Source organism: Engystomops pustulosus, chromosome 1, assembly GCF_040894005.1.
Source record: "Engystomops pustulosus chromosome 1, aEngPut4.maternal, whole genome shotgun sequence".
NCBI lineage: Eukaryota > Metazoa > Chordata > Amphibia > Anura > Leptodactylidae > Engystomops > Engystomops pustulosus.
This window is the reverse complement of record NC_092411.1, coordinates 131,580,431-131,604,238: the sequence shown is the minus strand read 5'-3', so window position 1 is coordinate 131,604,238 and position 23,808 is coordinate 131,580,431. Positions and strand designations below refer to the sequence as shown.

At 40.4% G+C, this 23,808-nt stretch overlaps 1 protein-coding gene across 2 annotated transcripts; it reads left to right on the top strand.

Annotated features, from left to right (window-relative positions):
* Positions 1–10,741: 10,741 nt before the first annotated feature.
* Positions 10,742–21,520, top strand: LOC140133445 (uncharacterized). 2 transcript variants are annotated; one of them, XM_072153656.1, is made up of 3 exons: positions 10,742–10,986; positions 18,388–18,503; positions 19,912–21,520. In XM_072153656.1, exon 3 carries the CDS (start codon positions 19,932–19,934, stop codon positions 21,366–21,368), a length of 1,437 nt encoding a protein of 478 aa, XP_072009757.1. In that variant the 5' UTR covers positions 10,742–10,986; positions 18,388–18,503; positions 19,912–19,931; the 3' UTR covers positions 21,369–21,520. The 2 variants fall into 2 exon arrangements, with proteins under 2 accessions (XP_072009757.1, XP_072009749.1); XM_072153648.1 differs by having other exon boundaries at positions 10,959–10,986; positions 18,384–18,503.
* The last annotated feature ends 2,288 nt before the right edge of the window (positions 21,521–23,808 follow it).

Here is a 23,808-nt window from a genome sequence, read left to right as displayed (position 1 = left end):
TGCTCGTTAACACTTAATTTCTAATCCGCCAATCACGTGGCGGCAACTCAGTGCATTTAGGCATGTAGACATGGTCACAACAATCTCCTGCAGTTCAAACCGAGCATCAGTATGGGGAAGAAAGGTGATTTGAGTGCCTTTGAACGTGGCATGGTTGTTGGTGCCAGAAGGGCTGGTCTGAGTATTTCAGAAACTGCTCATCTACTGGGATTTTCACGCACAACCATCTCTAGGGTTTACAGAGAATGGTCCGAAAAAGAAAAAACATCCAGTGAGCGGCAGTTCAGTGGGCGGAAATGCCTTGTTGATGCCAGAGGTCAGAGGAGAATGGGCAGACTGGTTCGAGCTGATAGACAGGCAACAGTGACACCAGGTGCCACTCCTTTCAGCTAAGAACAGGAAACTGAGGCTACAATTTGCACAAGCTCATCAAAATTGGACAGTAGAACATTGGAAAAACGTTGCCTGGTCTGATGAGTCTCGATTTCTGCTGCGACATTCGGATGGTAGGGTCAGAATTTGGCGTCAACAACATGAAAGCATGGATCTATCCTGCCTTGTATCAACAGTTCAGGCTGGTGGTGGTGGTGTCATGGTGTGGGGAATATTTTCTTGGCACTCTTTGGGCCCCTTGGTACCAATTGAGCATTGTTGCAACGCCACAGCCTACCTGAGTATTGTTGCTGACCATGTCCATCCCTTTATGACAACAATGTACCCAACATCTGATGGCTACTTTCAGCAGGATAATGCGCCATGTCATAAAGCTGGAATCATCTCAGACTGGTTTCTTGAACATGACAATAAGTTCACTGTACTCAAATGGCCTCCACAGTCACCTCAATCCAATAGAGCATCTTTGGGATGTGGTGGAACGGGAGATTCGCATCATGGATGTGCAGCCGACAAATCTGCGGCAACTGTGTGATGCCATCATGTCAATATGGACCAAAATCTCTGAGGAATGCTTCCAGCACCTTGTTGAATCTATGCCACGAAGAATTGAGGCAGTTCTGAAGGCAAAAGGGGGTCCAACCCGTTACTAGCATGGTGTACCTAATAAAGTGGCCGGTGAGTGTATTTTGAAGTACAATGTGTCATGAAAAAACAATATCAAAATCCCCTGGATATCTTATAGTGTTCCACAGCTGTAGCCAATTATAGTGACAAAGGGCAGATTTGCCGGATTTGAAAAATGGGGTTGTATCCTTAAGGCCAAAATAGGCCGCGCCCTGAAGGCGTATTAAGGTATTAAAACATAACAAAATAAATAATTTGGGATCTCGGTGATTGTTTTTATAGCTTTCAATAAGCGTTCCAGATGACAGATTCCCTTTATTCTTTTTGTAAGTAGAATCTCCATCAGAAAATAGCCCAAATGCATTTTTTGCCAATTCCACCATATTTGGATTGTTTTCAGCTCTGTACACAGAAAAAAGATATTGCTTGTGGAAGTGAAAAACAAATGCAGAAACCCCACAATATCTGGTCTTCATGGGGTTAATATATGGAGGAAGGTGCTCCCATTAGATTAGACCAAAGTTTAACTATTTAGCTACCAAGGAAAATTATATGTCTGTTGCAAAATCAACTCATTAACCCAATAATAACATCCTTACATGAAACAGAAAAAAATCTTTCAGCAGCAGGGACTGGGAAACTGGATTGTGCTAAATACAGAGAAAAAATCCTTTTTCTTTCTGTCAGTGATTTGAAATTAAGATAGAGGTTAATCTTTCAACAGGAAAATGACCCAAAGCATACTGCTAAAGCAGGTGTAAATGTATTGGAATAGCTATGCTAAAGCCCAGACCTTAATCTAAGTAAGAATCTGTGGTTAGACTGGAAGATTGCTGTTCACCAGTGGAAACCATCCTTAGGGCGCTGTCACACGTTGCGTTTGCAAACGCAGACGCAGACCAAACCGCGCCCACCGGGCGGTCCGCGATCCAATCGCATCGGCGTTTTCAATAGAAACATAGAGAAACGCCGATGCGATTGGACCGCGGACCGGTGGGCGCGGTTTGGTCTGCGTCTGCGTTTGCAAACGCAACGTGTGACAGTGCCCTTAACAAATGGGCAACATTTCAAATTTGCAGCCCTGTTCTATGAAATTATTGAAATCCTCAAAATCCATTTTAATTCCAGATTGTGAGGGATCAAAACACAGAAATTGCCAAGAGGGAAAATACTTTTACAACCCACTAAATCTGCTATCTGCTGAATGTAGACAGTGTGTAGCAGTGTATGTCAGTGATATGCAAACTACAGAGACACTCCCATTGCATGGCACATGTAGTCACTGCACAGTGGAGACCCAAATCATGTGTAATTAGCATTCAATGAACTAGACAAACACTCAGCAGGGGCTTTCATTCTATAGACTAATCGGGGGTTATTTATGATTAGGCGGCTCCTTGGAACAGTTCTTTGGTCTAAATATGTCAGCAGTTTCTGCGACTTTTTTAATAATTGCAAAATAATGACAAAATAAGTAAAAAGAATGAGCACATACAAATACAGGCAGTCCCCAGGTTACGTACAAGCTAGGTTATTTGGGTTTGTACTTAAGTTTTTGTATGTAAGTCGGAGCTGTATATTTTATCATTGTAGCTCCAGACAAAATTTATTTTTGTCCCAGTGACATTTGGATTTTTTACATATTTTGCTCTAATAGGACCAAGAATCATCAATAAAACTTCATTACAGACACCTTTCAGCTGATCATTCTAGTCTGGGAGTAAAGTAAACCATCCAGGCAGCTTCACCAGAGGTCACAGGGAGCAGAGGGATCCATCTGTAACTTGGGGTTGTCAGTAAGTTGGGTTTCCTTAAGTAGGGGACTGCCTGTAAATGGGAATGGTGTGACTATGCAATTAAAAATCTATCTTTATATAGACTGGCAGTTTTTAAACTAATATTTCTGAGTATCTATCGCTTCTTGCGATAGTTCTATACCTGTCTTTGAAGTCCCGCTGCCGTCAGATTTATTAAAGTGGCTTTGGCCCTTGATAAATCTGCTGGCAATGCCTATGTGGGTTGTTTGCAACAGTCGCATAAAAGGGGCTGGTGTCATTTTGCGCCTAAACAAAAAGTTGCAAACCATGAATTCAGTTGTATTGTGAAAGTTAGTCTATGCAAATAATCCATTTGGTGAAAGCAGGGTCTATGTCAAAGTGACTTTGCATTGTCCTATGTTCATTTTGTGCAATGGAATGTTGCAAAACTGCATTTGTACCACAATTGCGCCAAAAAAAATTATAAATGATCCCCATTGTGTTTGTTTCCACTTTGTAACGCCAAAAAGCCAATAAAATCCTATGATAAATGTCTCCTATTGTGGGATTTATGATTAGGCAAGCAGTGGGGCAATGTTCGCCAGGTCGGACCTTTTTAGACCAGGTCTGACCTGGAGGAGATTTCTGCTAAAGACTTTGTCAGTTTTTCGGAGAAGACTATACGAAATGAAGCAGGCCTGGGCATTTATGCCCTGCCTGCCAATCCTCCCTCTCCCCACCATGACACACCCAAGGCTTGCCTTGATAAATCTGGCTTTAGAAAAAAATTGTAAGTAGACTTGTTAGACAAAGGTCACAGAAATGCTACAAGTATGATATAAAATTGCCAATGCACAAACTTTATAACTCGTAAACACCAGAAAACTGGTGTAATTACATTGATATATTTTTACCCATAATAGAAAAAGAACCTGAATGGGTCTCCAACCTAAGTACACACCTTTGGCCATGAACAATAGCTTTAGGTAATCTAATTCCTCCTCCCCTTATCTCTTCCTTACTGACCCTTTACAATTTCACTATGGCTAAACCAATAAGGTGGACCAGCCCTGAGGTTAGGTCTTCAAAGGTGTGATAAGCCTTCCCATAAGGATTGCTAATAAAGACCGCCCCTACAAGTCTTTCCTTACTTTATGGGTCTACAACACCAAAGACAGAGACAATCCAAACTTTTTACAGTCTACACTTCATCTTCCAGACTGAAATCCATTCATCTGAAGTGGTAAGATCCTTAGTTAAACAATCCTATACTGAGTTACTGTATGTTCTATTCCCATTTCTTGCTATATATCCTGTTGTGATTTCTCATCATTATATTTTTATATTATTTGTATGTTATGGGTATGGGAATAGAACATTTTTTATGGTTGTTCTATCTTGCAGAGTTTACCAAACCTGAGATTAATTACTGACATGTTGAGCTTAGTTCAGTGATTGTAGTTGTGTTCCAGTAAATCCTGCAATGGCAAGTTTGTAGGACTAAACTCCCTTGAGTGCGACTAGCTTTACAGTGTATTAAACTGAACAGAATGTTCAATAGCTATAGAAGGTGTAGATACAAGTGAAAATAATATATATTTATATTTAGCAATAAATACTTGATAAAATCACAACATAAAACAAAAAGAATTATGTCATCCAAAGGCTGGAAGCCATAAAAATAAATGTAAACATAATGTAACAATATTCCTTAATTTGGTCATTTTACCACAAAAAAAATTATAGAGATGAATAAAATGTAATGTTTTATTTTGGTTTTAATACTTACGCCTCTGATAATGCAGTGAGGACATTAAGCTTTTGTTCACCTCCTGCGACCAATACTCTGTTAGTATTTCACACTTGCGTTTTTCACGCGCATTTTCTGAGCGTGCTTTTGACGTGCAGAACTTGCATTGCACTCTGACCCATTGTAATCAATGGGTCTTTTCAGACTTGCATTTTTTTTCACGCACACACACACTTTTTTTTTAACGCGCGTTTTAAATCTCGACATGCTCTACTTTTGCAAGTCGCGCGCGTGAAAAACGCACCATACAGGTCTATGGAGACGCATCAAAAACGCATTGCACTCTGAGACACTTGCAAGTGCGATGCAAGTGCAATGCGTTTTTCACGCATCAATTGCCATAGAAAAGATAGAGCTCAGTCCTGAGTCCATTTCACGCGCATTTTCTGCTCGTGAAAAACGCATTGAAATTGCATTGAAATTGCATCAAAAACGCGCGTGAAAAACTGAGACACTGAACAAACACTGACTGAAAACTGATTGCACTCTGATGCAAAATGTGCGTTTTTCTCTGACCAAACCCTGATCGCACCCTGATCAAACTCTGACGTGATCTGCAACGCAAGTGTGGAAGGGGCCTAAGAGATAAAGATCCAATATCTGAAAAAGCTATATTTTTATATAAGTGAACACAAGAGTCTAAGACATAATCAAGCATCTGAATACAGTCTCTATAATCAGTAAGTCTGTGGTCAGTTGATATTATCAAAGGCCATGTAAATTAAGATCTGCAGGACATGGGATAACGAGATAAGGACTGTGCATTACTAATGAGATGGAATAGATACAGTAAGTGTTTACAGTCTCAAAGACTCCTGAAAGCACAATAGTGTTTGCATCAGTTGTGATAACAGCTCTGCATGTCTCCCTTCTTTGTCATTTGTCTTCAATCCTAAAACAGTAAATAAACAACCAGTTCTGCAAATGTGTTTTGTGAAAAAGAAATTGTGACACTATAGAACTCATGTCTTATTGTACTGTTGCTTAACACTCTAGTTGCATATATAGAACTAAATAATGGCAAAATAGTCGTAACAGAAACTTGATGAGTTTTTTCTATGTTTTTGTGAGCATATTGGAAAATTTTTGGAAACATTTGCTTTTATTCATGCACACTGTCAAGTTGACTACAACAATGTTTTCTACTGTTGTTCCTAATTTATTTTAGAATTCAGAAGTTTCAGATTTTTGCATTGTGCTGGACTGAGTCCATTGATGGCATGGGAAAAAGTTTAGTAGGTTGTTGCGGAAGTTTTGTTGCTTTTCTTTGTGCAGATTTAGCTGCCGTTTGTGTCAAGAATTGAAATATTGAATTAAAATATAATTATATTCTAGAACAGCGGTGGTGAACCTATGGCACGGGTGCCAGAGGTGGCACTCAGCCCTTTTTGTGGGCACCCGGGTCATTGCCCCAGCACACCAGACAGGACTCAAAGAATCTTCCTGCAGTTCAGTTCCAAGCAACTTAAAAGATGCTGCTTTCAGTTATATTTTGATACTTACTTTGCTACTTGGGACTGTAGGAAGAGGGAGAATTGGACAGGGCTAATTAGAATTAGACCTCCTGCTGACGCTACGATTCTCTGTGTACAGAGGGAAACTGGAAAGAAGCTAAAATGATGAAAATTTTCCATCTTTCTACTGTGTTGCTGTCCTCAGGAGGCCAATATAACACGGAGCAATAAGTTACTGCTTTAATTTTTGGTTGGCACCTCGAGTTAAATAAGCAGGGTTTTGGGTTTGCAGTTTGGGCACTCAGGCTCTAAAAGGTTTGCCATCAGTGTTCTAGAATATAGAATTAAAATATAATGAGGAAATATAAAAAACCTCTCTCATGACATCCATGCCACACAGCTCACACTCCCACATGACATCTGTGCCACACAGCTTGCACCCCTACATTTCATCCATGCCACACAGCATGCACCCCCACACTCCATCCATGTCACACAGCCGGTCTGCCTGACTAGTTATGCAAATGTGTTTTAGGCCGTGTTCACATGATGCGTCGCGTTTGTGACGCATTCCATATGCTTGAATAGTGATCACATGCTGAGGTTACATTCCATTTTAGCAAATGCAGTGGAAACACAATGTAACCTCAGCATGTGATCACAATTAACGTGATCACCATGTGAACATGGCCTCATAATCCTAATCAATTGTCTTCTCAAAACACAATACACTGATTGACCACGCTGTCAGAACACACCTTAAGGGCGCGTTCACACGTTGCGTTTTGACCTGCGTTTTCATTGCGTTTGAAACGCATATACAACAGCTGAGGAGAGGTGATTTGCCTAATTATTTCACAGTTAACATTTCTGTTTACAAAACGCATCGTAAACGCGATGTTAACGCATGCGTTAACGCATGCGTTTTGTTAACACATGCGTTAACATTGCGTTTACAAACGTAAATGGTAATGTAATTAGGCAAATCACCTCTCATCAGCTGTTGTATATGCGTTTCAAACGCAATGAAAACGCGACCAAAACGCAATGTGTGAACGCGCCCTAAGGGTGAAGACACACATGGCGTTTTTGGGCCGTTTTTGGGCCGTTTTTACTAAGTGCGTTTTCAGATCGTTAAAAACGCATGCGTTAAAAAACGCATCCGTTTTTTAAAAACGCATGCGTTTTTTGAAAACGCACCCGTTTTTGTCCGTTTTCATTGCGCAATTTCGGAAAAACGGACAAAAACGCATGCGTTTTTTAAAAACGGATGCGTTTTTTAACGCATGCAGTTTTAATGATTTGAAAACGCACTTAGTAAAAACGGCCCAAAAACGGCCCAAAAACGCCATGTGTGTCTTCACCCTAAGGCCGGCGCCACACTTGGCGCTTTTGTCTGCGCTTGCAAACGCAAACGCAGACAAAGTCGCGCCCACCGGGGCGGGCCTCGGCCCGATCGCATAGGCGTTTCTATGGAAACGCCAGCGATCGGGAACGAGCCGCCGGTGTTTCGCGTTAATTTAACGCGAAACACCGGCGGCTCGTTCCCGATCGCAGCCGTTTCCATAGAAACGCCGATGCGATCGGGCCGAGGCCCGCCCCGGTGGGCGCGACTTTGTCTGCGTTTGCGTTTGCAAACGCAGACAAAAGCGCCACGTGTGGCACCAGCCTAAGGGTGATGCCACACATGGCGTTTTGGTCAGTTTTTAAGCATGTGTTTTTAGTCCGTTTAAAAAAGCATCCGTTTTTGAAAATGTATTAGTTTTTGACCGTTTACCATCCGTTTGGCTGCTTACAACCTGTTTAACGATTAAGATAATTGGTAAAACGGACAAAAATAGTAAAAAAACGGAGACGTTTTTAAACGGACTAAAAGTGCAAGCTTAAAAATGGACCAAAAACACCATGTGTGGCTTCACCACAAAGTTGGGACTTTTTGGACAGTTCTTGGTCCATTCTTGATGCGTTTGTAAACCCACTGAAAACACGCATTTTTGCATGTTTACCATGCGTTGCGTTTACCATGGCTGGTTTGAAAAATTTTTTCTTAATTTGTGGAAGTTTAAGATTCAAATCAGCCAAACACATGGTAAACGTGCAAAAAGGCATGCGTTTTCAGTGCGTTAAAGGCCGCGGTCACACGTACCGCTAGGCGTCCGTCATAACGCGAGGCTAGTGGGGGTGGTCCTTGGCCCGAATGCACATGCATTTCCAGGGAGACGCATGTGATTGTTAAGCCGATCGTTTCCTTTGGAAACGCATATGCGTTCGGGCTGAGAACCGCCCCCTCTGCGCTATCGTCGCATTATGAGTGGACGCCTAGCGGTACTTGTGATCGTGGCCTAAAACCACAACAAGAACGAACCAAGAACGCACCGTGTACGCAAACAAAACGCAACATGCTCTGTTCATGCATGCGTTTTCAAATGCATCAGAGCTGAGAAGAGGAGTTTTGCCTAATTACATTGCTTACATTGGGGCAAATTTACTTACCCGGTCCATTCGCGTTCCAGCGGCGGCTTCTCCGCTCTGGATTCGGGTCCGGCCGGGATTTAATAAGGTAGTTCTTCCGCCGTCCACCAGGTGGCGCTGCTGCGCTGAAAGTAAACTCATCGCGCCGGAATGCACCGAGCTGGACCAGGTGAAGGTAAGCGGTCCTTATGCGACACATTTTCGGTTTTTAAATGCGGCGGTTTTTCCGAATACGTCGGGTTTTCGTTCGGCCACGCCCCCCGATTTCCGTCGCGCGCATGCCAGCGCCGATGTGCCACAATCAGATCGCGTGCGCCAAAATCCCGGGGCAATTTAAGTACAAGCGGCGCAAAACGGAAATATTCGGGTAACACGTCGGGAAAACGCGAATCGGGCCCTTAATAAATGACCCCCATTGTGTTTACAAAACCCATGGATTGAGGGTGCTGTCACACGTCGCGTTTACCGCATGCGTTTAAAAACGCATTGCAATAGCTGGAGAGTGATTTGCCTAATTAAACAGTTGCTAACACCTGAGTTTACAAAACGCAACCGTTAACGCATTGTTAACGCATGCGTTAACATCGCGGTTAACGCATGCGGTTGTTAACGCATTGTTAACGCATGCGTTAACATCGCGGTTAACGCATGCGTTTTGTAAACACAAGTGTTAAGAGGTGTTTAATTAGGCAAATCACTCTCCAGCTATTCCAATGCGTTTTTTAACGCATGCGGTAAACGTGACGTGTGACCGCACTCATTTTATATACACAATGTTGACAGCAGTGTAATTAAGCACATCTACTCTTCTCAGCTGTTGTGATGCTTTTGAAAACACATTCGCTAACGCAAACAAAATGAGACATGTGAATGAAGCCTGAGGGTGCGTTCACACGTTGCGTTTTGACCTGCGTTTTCATTGCGTTTGAAACGCATATACAACAGCTGAGGAGAGGAGATCTGCCTAATTACATCACTGTTAACGTTTCCGTTTACAAAACGCATTGTAAACGCGATGTTAACGCATGTGTTAACAAAGCGTTAACGCATACGTTTTGTTAACGCATGCATTAACATTGCGTTTACACGTTACGTTTTGGTCGCGTTTTAATTGCGTTTGAAACGCATATACAACAGCTGATGAGAGGTGATTTGCCTAATTACATTACCGTTTACGTTTGTAAACGCAATGTTAATGCATGTGTTAACAAACCGCATGAATTAACGCGTTGTTAACACATGTGTTAACATCGCGTTTCCGATGCGTTTTGTAAACGGAAATGTTAACAGTGATGTAATTAGGCAAATCACCTCTCCTCAGCTGTTTTATATGCGTTTCAAATGCAATGAAAACGCAGGTCAAAACGTTTTGGTCGTGTTTTCATTGCGTTTGAAGTGCATTACAACGGCTGATGAGAGGTGATTTGCCTACTTACATTATGTTTGTTAATGCAATGTTAACACATGCGTAAACAAAATGCATGCGCTAACGTGTTGTTAACACACGTGTTAACATCACGTTTACCATGCGTTTTGTAATTTAAAATGTTAACAGTAATGTAATTAGGCAAATCACCTCTCCTCAGCTGTTGTAATTAATTTCAAAAGAAATGAAAACGCAGGCCAAAACACAACATGTGAACACGCAAAGGGGGCGGGGCTCGGGGCGATCACATATGCATTTTCAGAGAAACGCAAGCGACCAGGTTATCAATCGCACACGTTTCCCGCGTTATGAACGCGCCGCTAGCAGAACATGTGAACGCGCCCTGAGGGCACATTCACATGTTGCGTTTTCATTGCGTTTTCATTGCATGCGTTTCCCAAGAAATGTATTGGATGCATTTCATAGGCTTCAGCCTTGATCTCATGCTGAGGTTACATTCCGTTTTTGCAGATGCAGTGGAAACGCAATGTAACATTAGCATGTGTTCAAGGCTGAAGCCTTTGGCCGGCGCCACGGGGGCGGGCCTCGGCTCGATCGCATCGGCGTTTCCATGGAAACGCCTGCGATCGGGAACGAGCCGCCGGTGTTTCGCGTTAATTTAACATAGAAACGCCGATGCGATCGAGCCGAGGCCCGCCCCGGTGGGCACGACTTTGTCTGCGTTTGCAAGCGCAGACAAAGCGCCCTGTGTGGCGCCGGCCTTTGGAATGCGTCAAAAAATGCATAAAAAACGTGACGCAATGCATCGTGTAAAAGCGCCCTCAGCGGTTGTAACTGGACTGACAGGCTCAGTTCCAGGTGCTGGATGATTGGACTGCTCATTTCAGTCAGCGCACACAAGATTAACTGGTCAAACTTGTTTACGTGAACTGGCCTATTAACCAAGGGAAAAGGAGAATGACAGTCAGAGGAACAGCTGAAGGAGATGAGGGTAGTGAGTGCAAGTTATCTGACTGTTCATGGTGGGGACTGGTACCATTCTGGTGCTGAGCAAAAGCATGGTGAACATGTAGAGCTGATAACCTGGTGAGTGGCAACTGATGACATTGTATTCCGCTGTGTGGGACTTACTTTTGGAGATAATTTCAGGCACTTGTCTGGGCCATTGGGATGTACTCTAATTCAGTAGTTCATAGGGGGCATTTTATCTGAAGTCTATAAATGTGTGTCTATTTTTATGTGATATATATTTTATTTTTTTTTTGTAAGGTTTTGGGCTTGCCTGATTGAACTTGGTGGTTTACATCTGAGCCAGGTGACTCTTGTCTGAAAAGTTGCACAAATGTCTCAAATGTTTAACCCCTAGGCGCACCAGGACGTTATAGTACGTCCCCGGGGCTAGATGCTTAGCGCACGGGGACGTTCTATAACGTCCTGCTTCTGGCACCGGCTCACGAACGTAGCCGGTACCAGAAGCAGCGGCTGTCAGCTGTCTAGTACAGCTGACAGCCTGCGCTAACACCCGCGATCGGAGCCGGCTCCGATCGCGAGTGTTAACCCCTTACACGCCGCGGTCAAACATGACCGCGGCGTGTAAGGGTGTTTGCGCTGTGGATCGGATCCCCCGTGCCGCTTACCGGGGGATCCGATCCACTTCTGGGCAGCTCCGAGGACTGGTATGTGCCCCGGAGCTGCCCGGTCTCCATGGCAGCCAGACCCCTTCCGGGTCTGGCTGTAAACTGTCTGAGCATGCGCAAGCTTGCTCAGACAGTTTACACTGCTCTACAATAAAATAGTATTGTAGAGCAGTGTATTGAACTTAAACCAGTGATCAGAGCATCACTGGTTTAAGTTCAAGTATGTATAAGTAAAAATATGCAAAAACACTTAACACTACACATTATAATAAATAAAAAATAAATACATAAAAATATAAGCCCCTAAAATGTCACTTTCCCATAAAAACACTTAATAAAGTATAAAAAACACAAAAACACAAAAAACCCCGCATATTTGGTATTGCCGCGTCCGTAACAATCTGTATAATAAAACAGAATTGTTACTGGACCCGCACGGTACACGCCGTAGAAAAAAAACCGCAAAAACGTTCCGAAAAAAGATAATTTTTAATTATACCCTATCAAAAAATGCTCTAAAAAGTAATTTAAAAAATGTTATGCACTCCAAAATAAGCCCACTAAAAAGAACAACTCTTCTCGCAAAAAATAAGCCCCTAACCAGATTTGTCAGCTGAAAAATAAAAAAGTTATGCATATGAAAAGATGATGATGCTAAAATGAACAAGATTTTCTCCAAATTGGTTTTTATTCAGTACAATTGAATAAAATACACAAAACCCCCACATATTTGGTATCCCTGCGTCCGTAACAATCTGCATAATAAAACAGAATCGTTATTAGATCCGCAAAGTGAACCCCGTAAAAAACAAAACAAAAAAAAGCTCCAGAAAAAAGATCATTTTCAATTAATACCCTATAAAAATGCTCTAAAAAGGGATTTAAAAAAATGTTATGCACTCTAAAATAAGACCACTAAAAAGAACAATCCTTCTCGCAAAAAATAAGCCCTTAAACATATTTGTGAGGCAAAAAATAAAAAAGTTATGCATATGAAAGACGGTGATGCTAAAATTAACAACATTTTTGCCAAATTACTTTTTATGCAGTAGAAATGGGAAAAAAATAAAAAATCTATATAAATGAGGTCTTTTTGTAATTGTGGCGACCCATAGAATAAAAATAATATACTATTTTTATGGTATGGTAAACGGGCAAAAAAAAAACCCATAAAAATCTTCCTGAAAAGTGATGATTTTCATTTCCTCCACCAACAAAGAGTTAATAAAATCTAACCAATTAGCCTATAGATTCCCCCAAATTACGTACCAGAAAAGTGCATCTCATGTGGCAAAAGAAATAAGCCCCTATAGGTCCACATTAAAAAAAAAGAAAAAAATTATAGCCTGTACAATGTGACATAGAAAATCTGCTCTGGATGGCGCCTCCTTCCCTTCTATGCCCAGCCGTGCGCCCATACAGCAGGTTACCACCACATATAGAGTATCCGTGTACTCGGGAGAGATTGGGTAACAAACTTTCTGGAGCCTTTATTCATTTAATCCATTGTAAATGTTTAATTTTAAAATGGGTGTATTGTGAAAAAATATTACAATTTGCAGACTGCACCTCCATTTTGTTTTAACCCCTATAAAACACGTAAAGCGTTAACAAACTTCTTAAAAGTGGTTTTTCATACGTTGAGGTGTGTAGTTTCCACAATGGGGTAATTTACGAGTCTCACTATTATTTAGGCCTCTCAGTGTCAATTAGAAGTTGAGCAGGTCCATCTAAATGCGGGTTTTGGTGATTTTACAAAAAATGTGAAAAATGATACCTAAATTCTGAGCCTCATAACATTCTAGTAAAATATGTGGAATCTTAAAAAACCATGCCAACATAAAGCAGACATTTGGGAAATGTAAGTTATGAATTTATTTGGGAGCTATGACTATCTGCATCAAAAGTAGAGAATTTAGAACGTTGAAAATAAAGAATTTTTCCAAATTTTTTCCAAATTTTGTTTTTTTTCATAACTAAACACAAAAGATATCATCCAAATTTTTAAACTAATTTGAAGTGCAATGTGTCACGAGAAAACAATCTCAAAATCCCCTGGATATCTCATAGCGTTCCAAAGCTATAAACACTTATAGTGACACAGGTCAGATTTGAAGAATGGGGCCGCGTCCTTAAGGCCAAAATAGGCTGTGTCCCCTAGGGGTTAAACAACCCCTTACCTACACCTGCTCTGGACTGGTGGTTATTTGTGAAAAAAAACATTGCAACTTTAAACTACAATAGCATCAAAATTTGCAACTTTTTTTGGATGTTCACATCTGGAAACTTATGACAAATTGGACACTATTCCCCCTCCCCCATATGTCTTTGTGTAGTGGGTGCTTCAAGATGTATTTATATGTATACAGCTATTGATAATCCAGCTATTGGAATTCCAGCACCAAACCTAGAATCCTTGAACTGAACACAGCGTGTTAGTCCAGTGATTCAAGTTTTAGTCTAGGAATTCTGCAAATGCACATAGTGGGGGACATTTACTATGGTGTTTCCGCCAGTTTTGTGGCGCTCTCACCACATGTTCTGCTCTCCTACCTATTTATTAGCTGTCGGGGACAGAAAAAATGACTTTTTCCACCTGCTCCGACTCTTCTCCGAAAAGGGGCGTGGCTTTGGCGGAGTGGAAACTCAGACAGAATTAATATGTGTCACAGCCATTTTTGGGCGCTGTAAACTGGCGGAAAGTAGACCAAAAGAAAACTGGTCTAGCAGGGACTGTTGGACATATTTCTGGTGCTCGGGACAGATTTTGGTCCCAGGTACAGAAAATGGTCTCGGGGACAGAAAATGGTCTCGGCGCCAGAAATGTCTCTGCACAGCTACACAATATTAAATGTGTGTCTTCTTACCGAGAGCAGGTCGGTAACAAAGCCAGTGCAGACACCGACACTCTAAGTAAATGTCCCCCAGTGAGTTTATCAGAAAAAGATCACTCATGAGCAATGAGCGTAAGACTATATTAATATTTCGATGTCTACGCGGGGTGTGATATATATATTTAAACTTTGAGGGCGCGTTCACACATTGCGTTTTGACCTGCGTTTTCATTGCGTTAGAAACGCATATACAACAGCTGAGGAGAGGTGATTTGCCTAATTACATCACTGTTAACGTTTCCGTTTACAAAACGCATCGTAAACGCGATGTTAACGCATGCGCTAACATTGCGTTTACAAACGTAAACGGTAATGTAATTAGGCAAATTACCTCAAATCAGCTGTTGTATATGCGCTTCAAACGCAATGAAAACGCAACCAAAACGCAACGTGTGAATGCGCCCTGAGGCAAAATTCACACTATGCCCTTGTTTTGAAAGGCATTGCAATCCTACTGGAACACATGTGTTTTGAAAATACCTATGGTAAATTTAACCTTGTTTCTCCTGATACACCAGCAACCTAATTGCATTGTGTGAACTCAGCATTACACACCTGTAGATACGTTGGGGTTGATTTATCAATTTTTGAATTTCCCACTTGCCCAGCAAAGTTTGCAGCAACAGTTTTCCTGTGTAAGTCAGAAACAATATCAAGATAAATGACATCTGGGGGGAGGAAATTTTATGCAACTTATTATTTTTTTTTTTTCTTGGCTGCAACTTGACAAAGTTCGCCATGTTCGCTCTTTCTTTTTGCACCTGATTTGTCATTAGTTTCCAAATGTTTGACATATGAAAATTGGGTGCAAATACATGAAAAAGTCACAAAAACACTCATCACGCATCACTTCCATGGATGTTTTTAGGTTGTAACTAAATGGTTATTAAAAAAGGTTACTAAAAGCTGTTTTTTGGCTTTCCTAAAGGATTTGCTTTGTGTCATTTGCAGTAGCTTGATTGGCTTCTGTGACATTTGACAAAAAGTTGCAAAAAACCCCCCAAATTCTTTAATAAATATGGCTTGGGAAAACACCTAGACAGACACAAGCACCAATTAAAGGAAAACTATGAAAAAAGTACAAATACAAAATTACAGTGATCAGGAGACATGTGGAAGGAGGACCCTGCCCGTGAGGGCTCACAATCTATATTGGAGGGAAGATGGTGATATAAGGTGAGGTTAATATACCAGGCAGGGTCTGTGGGGTTATTGCAATTTTTTATTAAGTCTAAAACTGTTCTGCAACTTCTGCTAAAGATCCTCCTACGCCTGGTCAGGAATGGAATTTATTTATTAAGTTACTTTTTAACCTTGACTTGCACTAAAATTGGGACTTTTTCATATGTTCATACCTGGATTTTAAAAATATAAAACGCAACACAAAAAAATTCTTGCAGAGCTAATTTTGCTAGGCGAAGTTGCAAATTTAGGCACATATATGTATGTGCGTGCCCAAAAAAGTATAAAAAATAATAGGAAAAAGAGTGAAAATTCTAAGATAAATGGCTCCAATGTGTGCCTGAGGACATTTTGGTGACCTCCCTCTCCCTGACCAAATATACAAACAAAAGAGTGTCAGATGCTATTTTTGACTCAGATTTACACAGTCTTTAGTTTAATTACCTAAGGCTCCAGGAGGGACATTTTGGGGGTCATTTACTAAGGGCCCGATTCGCGTTTTCCCTACGTGTTACCCGAATATTTCCGCCGATTTCACCGGGATTTTGGCGCACGTGATCAGATTGTGGCGCATTGGTGCCGGCATGCACGCGATGGAAATCTAGGGGCGTGGTCGAACGAAAACCCGGCGGATTCGGAAAAACCGCCGCATTTAAAAAAAAAAAAACTGTTGCGGAGCTTGCGCTTACCTTCACTCGGCCCGGTGAACTCCAGTGTGTTCCGATGCTCTTCACAGCAGCAGAGGCGGAGGAACTACCTTAATAAATCCTGGCCGGACCCGAATCCAGCACAGAGAACGAGCCGCTGGATCGCGGATGGACCGGGTAAGTAAATCTGCCCCTTTTATCTTTAAGTCTGGAAACCTGTCTAGTGTGGGTTTTTTTCCATTGTCTTGTTTTATTTATCTTAGTGGTTGAAATATGAGTTGCATAGGTCATTTAGTTCCTCAATATCAGAATAGTAAAAGTCCAACGCTCTGCAGTTTCTGGTGATGAAATAACCCTAACACTTGGACACACACTGCTCTGATATTTGTTCATGACTCTGACTGAACTTATTTCAAAGTTTGAAATTTATAGAATTGGTCAACAGTGTTTATTCACTAGCAAACAAGATAATGTTGGAATTTAATGAAAATTGTGTAGATGTAGAATTGAGATATGTAAGTAATTGAAATATTTGAGATGTGGTAGAGACGGTAGAACCCTGTTTAACTGCCTCTAGCCTTGATATGTTTTTGAGGCTGGAAACGTACAGGTTCTGTATCATATGATTTATTTGCCCACAAATGTTGCAGCCAGAGATTGCGATAACGCCTCTACAAGTGTCTATGATGCTCGTAAAAGCTGATTGATTTACTTGTTTTAAGGGCTGCCTGCGATCGCGCTTTCGCAGCTCTCAGCAGCACACATAATGCAGCGAGGAGGGCCAGCTCACAGCTCCAATTGAAATTCATGTTATCAAAGCTCAGGTCACATGACGTTCTGCAGTGGCCAAGGGCTGGAGAAGTGAGTAGCTCTGCCCATCCCCATGGCAGTGTGCAATCGTGTCATCAACCGGATCAAGCTATCTATGCGACTGCCTGATGCCGTACTGTGACAGGGGGCCGATATTATTCTTTTTTTGGGAGAGGGGGGGGCTGGGGGTGGGCCCGACCTTCTTTGGAGGGGGGGAGGTGTATGGGTATAGGGCCATGACTTGCTTCGGTGGAAGAATGGGCATAGGACCGGCATCAGCTCCGGGCTGCTCTGGGGTTTCTGGGACCTGCTTCATCCCTGGCCCACTGGCTCAGGTTAAAATTTCTGAGGAGACAATTAAAAGGTTGTGCACCACTTGTTGCTATAATTGTCTGGCTACTTGAGCACAAAAAAACAGGCTGTAACGGTTTGTATAAATGGACATTTATAAACACTATATTTGTCTAAGAAATTTTCAGTAATACAAATATTACTCCTCCTTGGCTGTAAAGAGAGAGAAGCATAATTTCTCTTTTGGAAAATTGTTAGTGCAACCTCTGGTTGCAGCTCTGCCTTTAGATCCTCTGCTCTTCTAGGTTGCCAAAGCTGGTGTTTCAAATGTCCAAAAATGCTCTGCTGGGGGAGATATTGGTTCTGCACATGTTGTGTAGCATTTTAGTGTATGGGATTCATGACAATCTTACACGTATCGAAGGGAAAAAAAAATACGCAGACGAAATGCCTGAGCTACACCTTCTGCAGCAGTGCAGCACTATCTGCATCCGATAGTGGAAGCCCTGCCATGAGAGGCAATACATGTGGTCCTCTTCTCACCTTAGTAACGTGCCCCTCTTGATGTCTGTCAAGTGCGCAAAAATCCCTTTGAGAATGTATGAGGAGTGTTCAGCAGTCAACAAGTTCACATCAAGAGATCCATTACCCAAAACAAAGGGGGAAACCCTTTAATGTTCCCTTTTTGCAAAATTGTGTCCAGTTGGACAAAAACTGATAACATTTACACATCTGCCTTAAAAATAACTGTTTGTGTTGTGTATTTATATTTTGTTACTACTGTGTAATCACAGGGAAGGAAATACAAGTCTGTGAATGCCTATAATCATCGTTAGTGAGTGGAAATATGATTTTTACTTGATATAAATATCAATGCTTGCACTGGTACATTATTAGGTCTGTTGCCATATTTATTTGATTTAAACTTTGAGAAAGGGTTAGGTGATATTGTCAAAGTTTTTATTTCTTTTTTGGGGGAACAAATTCATTAAACTAATATATATATTTTTTTTCTTCTTAAGGAAGACTCTGCAAACAACATTTCGCTATTTCGTCTGAACAATTGCTAATATTGCCTTGTACGTTTAAAATTTGTTGAGGGCTGTACCTAAACCTGAAAAATCTGATGATTTTATAGCCTGGTGAGTATTTCTAAAATTATTTGAATGTGTTTGTATTTAGAAGTTCATTTTATAAGTTTACCCTCTTATTAACCCATCTAAATAACATATTCCCCTGTTAACGCTGCTAAGAGCAACACAGAAACCTAAATTTGTTGATAAAGTTTAAAATGCACAGAATATTTCCTTTACGGTTTTAGGCTTGAAGTTCAATTTGTTTAGTTGTAAAGTACAGTCATGAACCATTTCAGTCCAATGTGCACATATTTATGTATATCAATAATTCTTCATTTTAATCTTTCCAGAATCCATCTGTCACATATTACAGACTATATAAAATGCAGATCTAATATAAATTTTTCCAGTTTTTTTACATAGGAAAAATGCAACTCCATATACAATGGGGAATATAGATTGTGATCCCTGCTAGCAGAGATGCACATACCAGAAAAATGCACTATACAGTACAGTTAAAGATAAAGTGCATGGGGGGTTGAGTTAAAATAAGGTGGTTTGGGCAGTTGCCTGAGCACCCAACCCACTGCAGTCCTAAAAAAAATTCTTTACAAAACAGTCCTCTGTCAAACCACTGCTACATTGGTTAGGGCCCACTGTAATCTGTAGAATTGGACATTTATTGACCTACAGTTGCTATACATAAAACGAGGCTTATCAATTTAAAGATTCTCCAGCTTTTACACCACTCATGATGGTAATAATCTAGCTTGACTCATTTAAGCTAATTTGCATATAACTTGGAAGGCAATTTTTTTCCCATAGGTTAAAGTGAGTCATTACATAGGAGGAAATGTTAAAATGCTTCATAGCCTCCCTGAGGGGGGTGGCAGTGTAGTTAAGTAAAAGCTGGTGAGACCTGCTTCTCCAATATGCAGCAGAGCCAACATTTTAATCATTAGTGTCAGTTCTGCTATTTAGTGGGGAAACAGGAACTCTATATGGTGCTTGGAGTCTCTTCCTCATAGTTTGTTTGGCCCGTGAAGAAGAACCATGCATGGTCTGTGATTCACAGACTGAACTTAAACATTTTGAAGCTGCCCTAAGAATAACAGACTTTGGGGCTAAAATGTAATGATTGTAAACCTTATGGTTGTACATTAAGCAATTAAGAATATTCCTCTTGTTTTCTCTGTGTTTAGATAAGAGATATTTTTATCATGAGGAAGAAAATTCTATATCAAAATGTACACTAATAAACTTAAAAATGATGCCAAAATAAATTAGTGGATTGCATAGAGAAAGGGGGGTGTAGCTTAAAAAGTCAGTACTCCATCTACTGGTTAGTGTGTGCGTGCGGAGGGTTAGTAAGCTTGGCGTCAATGTTGCTTATGTTATGTCATACTTATCATTTAATGTGATTTATTTATTTCCATGTCTTTATGTTTACAAGATTTTTTTTGTTTGTTTACAGGCTGCTCCTAAAAGCAAAATATGCCCTGCACATTACGCCGGCTCATTTCATGCCACATATTGGCACTGCTTTTCATCTTACCATTATTTCTGCTGAAACCTAACGTTCCTAAACTAAGTGAAGATCCTAAACTAAGTGAAGATCCTAAACTAAGTGAAGATCCTAAACTAAGTGAAGATCCTAAACTAAGTGAAGATCCTAAACTAAGTGAAGATCCTAAACTAAGTGAAGATCCTAAACTAAGTGAAGATCCTAAACTAAGTGAAGATCCTAAACTAAGTGAAGATCCTAAACTAAGTGAAGATCCTAAACTTGTCGTCGGACCCTTTGTAGCATTAGAGGACAATAAAATATTTATAATTGCTCCATATTATGATCCCAGAAAATCCAATTTAATCAGAATAGTTGCTATTGTCCATAAAACTGCAAAAAAACCCTACTGCTCGTTCCATTGTGTGCAAAATGGTTATGTACAGGTTGAAGCAACCATTGATGTTCTTAGGGAAAACTTTGGATTTGTCTATGCAACCGCAAATATCCTCTGTCCAAGCCCACCCCAGTGTGATTATGTCTACATGTCTGTCCATACAAACCGCTCAGCAGACTTAAAAAAAATTCCAGCATTTAAGATTGAAAAAGATCTCCTCCAGTCATTTTCTGTCAATTTTACGGTCTGTATCTCAGCTATTTTTAAACAATATAATAATGCTATGCAGATGATTCAGGCTATTGAAATGTATAAGTTACTAGGGGCTACCAGAATCACCATCTACAACACCAGCTGCCATGAGAATGTGGACAGGGTTTTGAGACATTACATTCAAGAAGGTCTTGTAGAGGTAATGCCCTGGCCAGTAGACACATATTTAAAAACTTCAGGACACTGGAAATATATTGAGGGGCTTAAAAGTGAAATTGGCTACTTTGGACAGAGTGCAGCTTTAAATGACTGCATGTACCGAAACATGTATAAAACTGAATTTCTTCTACTAAATGACATTGATGAAATTATTTTTCCAACGAAATATCAGGATTGGCCATCTTTGATGGAAAGTCTCCAAAATAGATACCCACAGACAAGTGTCTTTCGTTTTGAAAATCATGTTTTTCCAACATTGATTAATGTAACTGGACACTCCCGATGGCGTCATGTTCCTGGATATGATATTTTTCAATATCTGTACAAAGAACCCGGTGATGCATTGGCCATGAAGCCACGGAAAATGATTATGAATCCCCGAAAAGTCATTCAGACAACAATCCACTCCGTTCTTAAGGCTGAAGGAAATATTACAGATGTTTTACGGGAAGATGGTATCCTCTATCACTGTAAGGCAAAAAGAAATATGAAGATTCCAGAGAGAGACTTGATCAGAGATGACCTTGTATTAAGATTTGGTATACCCATAATTCCTAATATTGATGAGGTTGTTCAGAAGCTTTTCCCACAGAACTGAGATAAAAATGAATTTAACTGTGCTGACAATTTTTTTTCAACTGGTACCGTATTTTATGTTGAAATTGATAAAGGCCAATGGAGCAATTGTCCGATTAACCATAAATGCATCTTTTAACCTGTAGTTATAAATAAACATTTTCCTACCATCTTTTATTTAATTGGAACTGCTTTATATAACTCAAATGTGTGTGTTTAATAAAATATCTCATGTGCATTGCTAAAAAAAATATTACATCACAACTACTCCCGTGTGAGGGGGAAAAGTGGTTGTATTTTTAATAATAATCCAGTATTAAGCCCCCTACCATAAGAACATGCTTAGTCATTGGAAATGGACCAATATTCTAGTCAGATTCCACAGTCCAAGTGTAGTGGACATTAGTTTTTACATCATAGCAATATGATGCAAGGACTCCAATCCACTTCACTGAGCTCAATCTGACGAGTACAGCCAATACAGACATATAGCAGTGTGAACATACACAGCAATACTGGGTCAAGATTATGATCAGACTGGACAGGCTACAAACACTGAGGCACAAAGAAAGACATGCAAACAACTTTTTCCATAAATGGAAGACCTTCGTAGTGACACATATGGATAGATGTGAGATATTTCAATTAGTGGCATCTTTTGGTATAACATTGTGGATCTGAGGGGCTACTTAGATTCCCTTAACCCATTAGTAACCAAGCATAGTTGCACCTTGATGACCAAGACCTATTTTTCGAAACCACTTTATCCAGTTATAACTTTAGAAAGCATTAACTTCTGCAAGTGTTTTTGAGTTTCTTTTTCCGTTAAATTTTTGTACTTTAAAATAGTGGGACATTTTGGTTGATTTATTTAACATTTTATTTATGAAAAAAGGTAAATTTGGTAAACATTTTGAAAAAAACTTCAAAATGTTTTGTTTTTCAAACTGATAGTAACTAATTTGGATAGAAAGACTAACATTTACCATATCTCAGCTTTGTGTTGGCGTCATTTTTGAAGTGTCCTTTTGCTTTATTATGACGCTAGAAAGATTATAAATCGAACTGCATTCTCTCAAGTTTTAAAAAAAAAAAAAAAATTATTTTAGGGACCATTTCATTTCTATAGGGGTTCTGTTAATAGAAAGCCCCCACATATCACCCCGTTCTATTAACTGCACCCCTCAAACTATTCAAAACAGCAGGTAGGAAGATGGTTAACCCTTTAACCCCTTACCGACATGTAACGTAATAGTACGTCACATGTCGGGTCCCGGTACATGGAGAGGGCTCGCGGGCCGAGCCCTCTCCATAGCCGGTAAGTCTTTGCTGCATATTGCAGCAAAGGCTTACCGGTAACACCAGCGATTGGTGCCGGCACCGATCGCGGGTGTTTTATCGCTGATCGCCGCCGGCAAAGGTGCCAGCGGCTTCAAAAAGACGGCGGCGCGCATGCGCCGCCATCTTTCCGTGCATCGCCGCTCCCTGTGACGTCATCGGGGAGCGACGATGCATCACCATGGTAACTTCGGGTCTCACGAAGACCCGAAGCTACTTCGGGTTAACCCATTCATTACCATGTGCTGTCAGCACATGGTAATGTATGAGTAGTAAAATCCCCATATACTGCCATACTGTAGTATGGCAGTATATGATAGGATCGATCAGACAACCTAGGGTTAAAGTACCCTAGGGAGTCTGAAAAATAGTAAAAATAAAAAAAAAGTTAAAATAAAAAAATTATAATAAAAAAAAAACTAAAAATTCAAATCACCCCCCTTTCCCTAGAATTGATATAAATAAATAGTAAAAATCATAAACACATTAGGTATTGCCGCGTCCGAAAATGCCCGATCTATCAAAATATGATAACGGTTTTTCACTGCATTTAACCCCGTAACGGAAAATCGTGCCCAAAGTCGAAAATGGCACTTTTTTGCCATTTAAAATTTTTTTTTAATTATCTAAAAAGTGATCAAAAGGTCGTACAGTCCTAAAAATGATAACATTGTAAACGTCATCAAAATCCGCAAAAAACGACACCACCCACAGCTCCATACACCAAAGTATGAAAAAGTTATTAGCCCCAGAAGATGGCAAAATCCCCCAAAAAAATTTTGTACAGGAGGTTTTAATTTTTTTAAATGTATGAAAACATTATAAAACCTATACATATTTGGTATCCCCGTAATCGTACCAACCCAAAGAATAAAGTAGACATGTCATTTGGGGTGCACAGTGAAATCCGTAAAATCCAAGCCCACAAGAATACGGCACAAATGCGTTTTTTTTACCAATTTCACTGCATTTGCAATTTTTTTCCCGGTACACGGCATGAAATATTAAATACCACAATTTTGAAGTGTAATTTGTTACGCAGAAAATAAGCCATCACACAGCTCTGTACACGGAAAAATAAAAAAGTTACAGATTTTTGAATGTGGGGAGTGAAAAATGAAAAC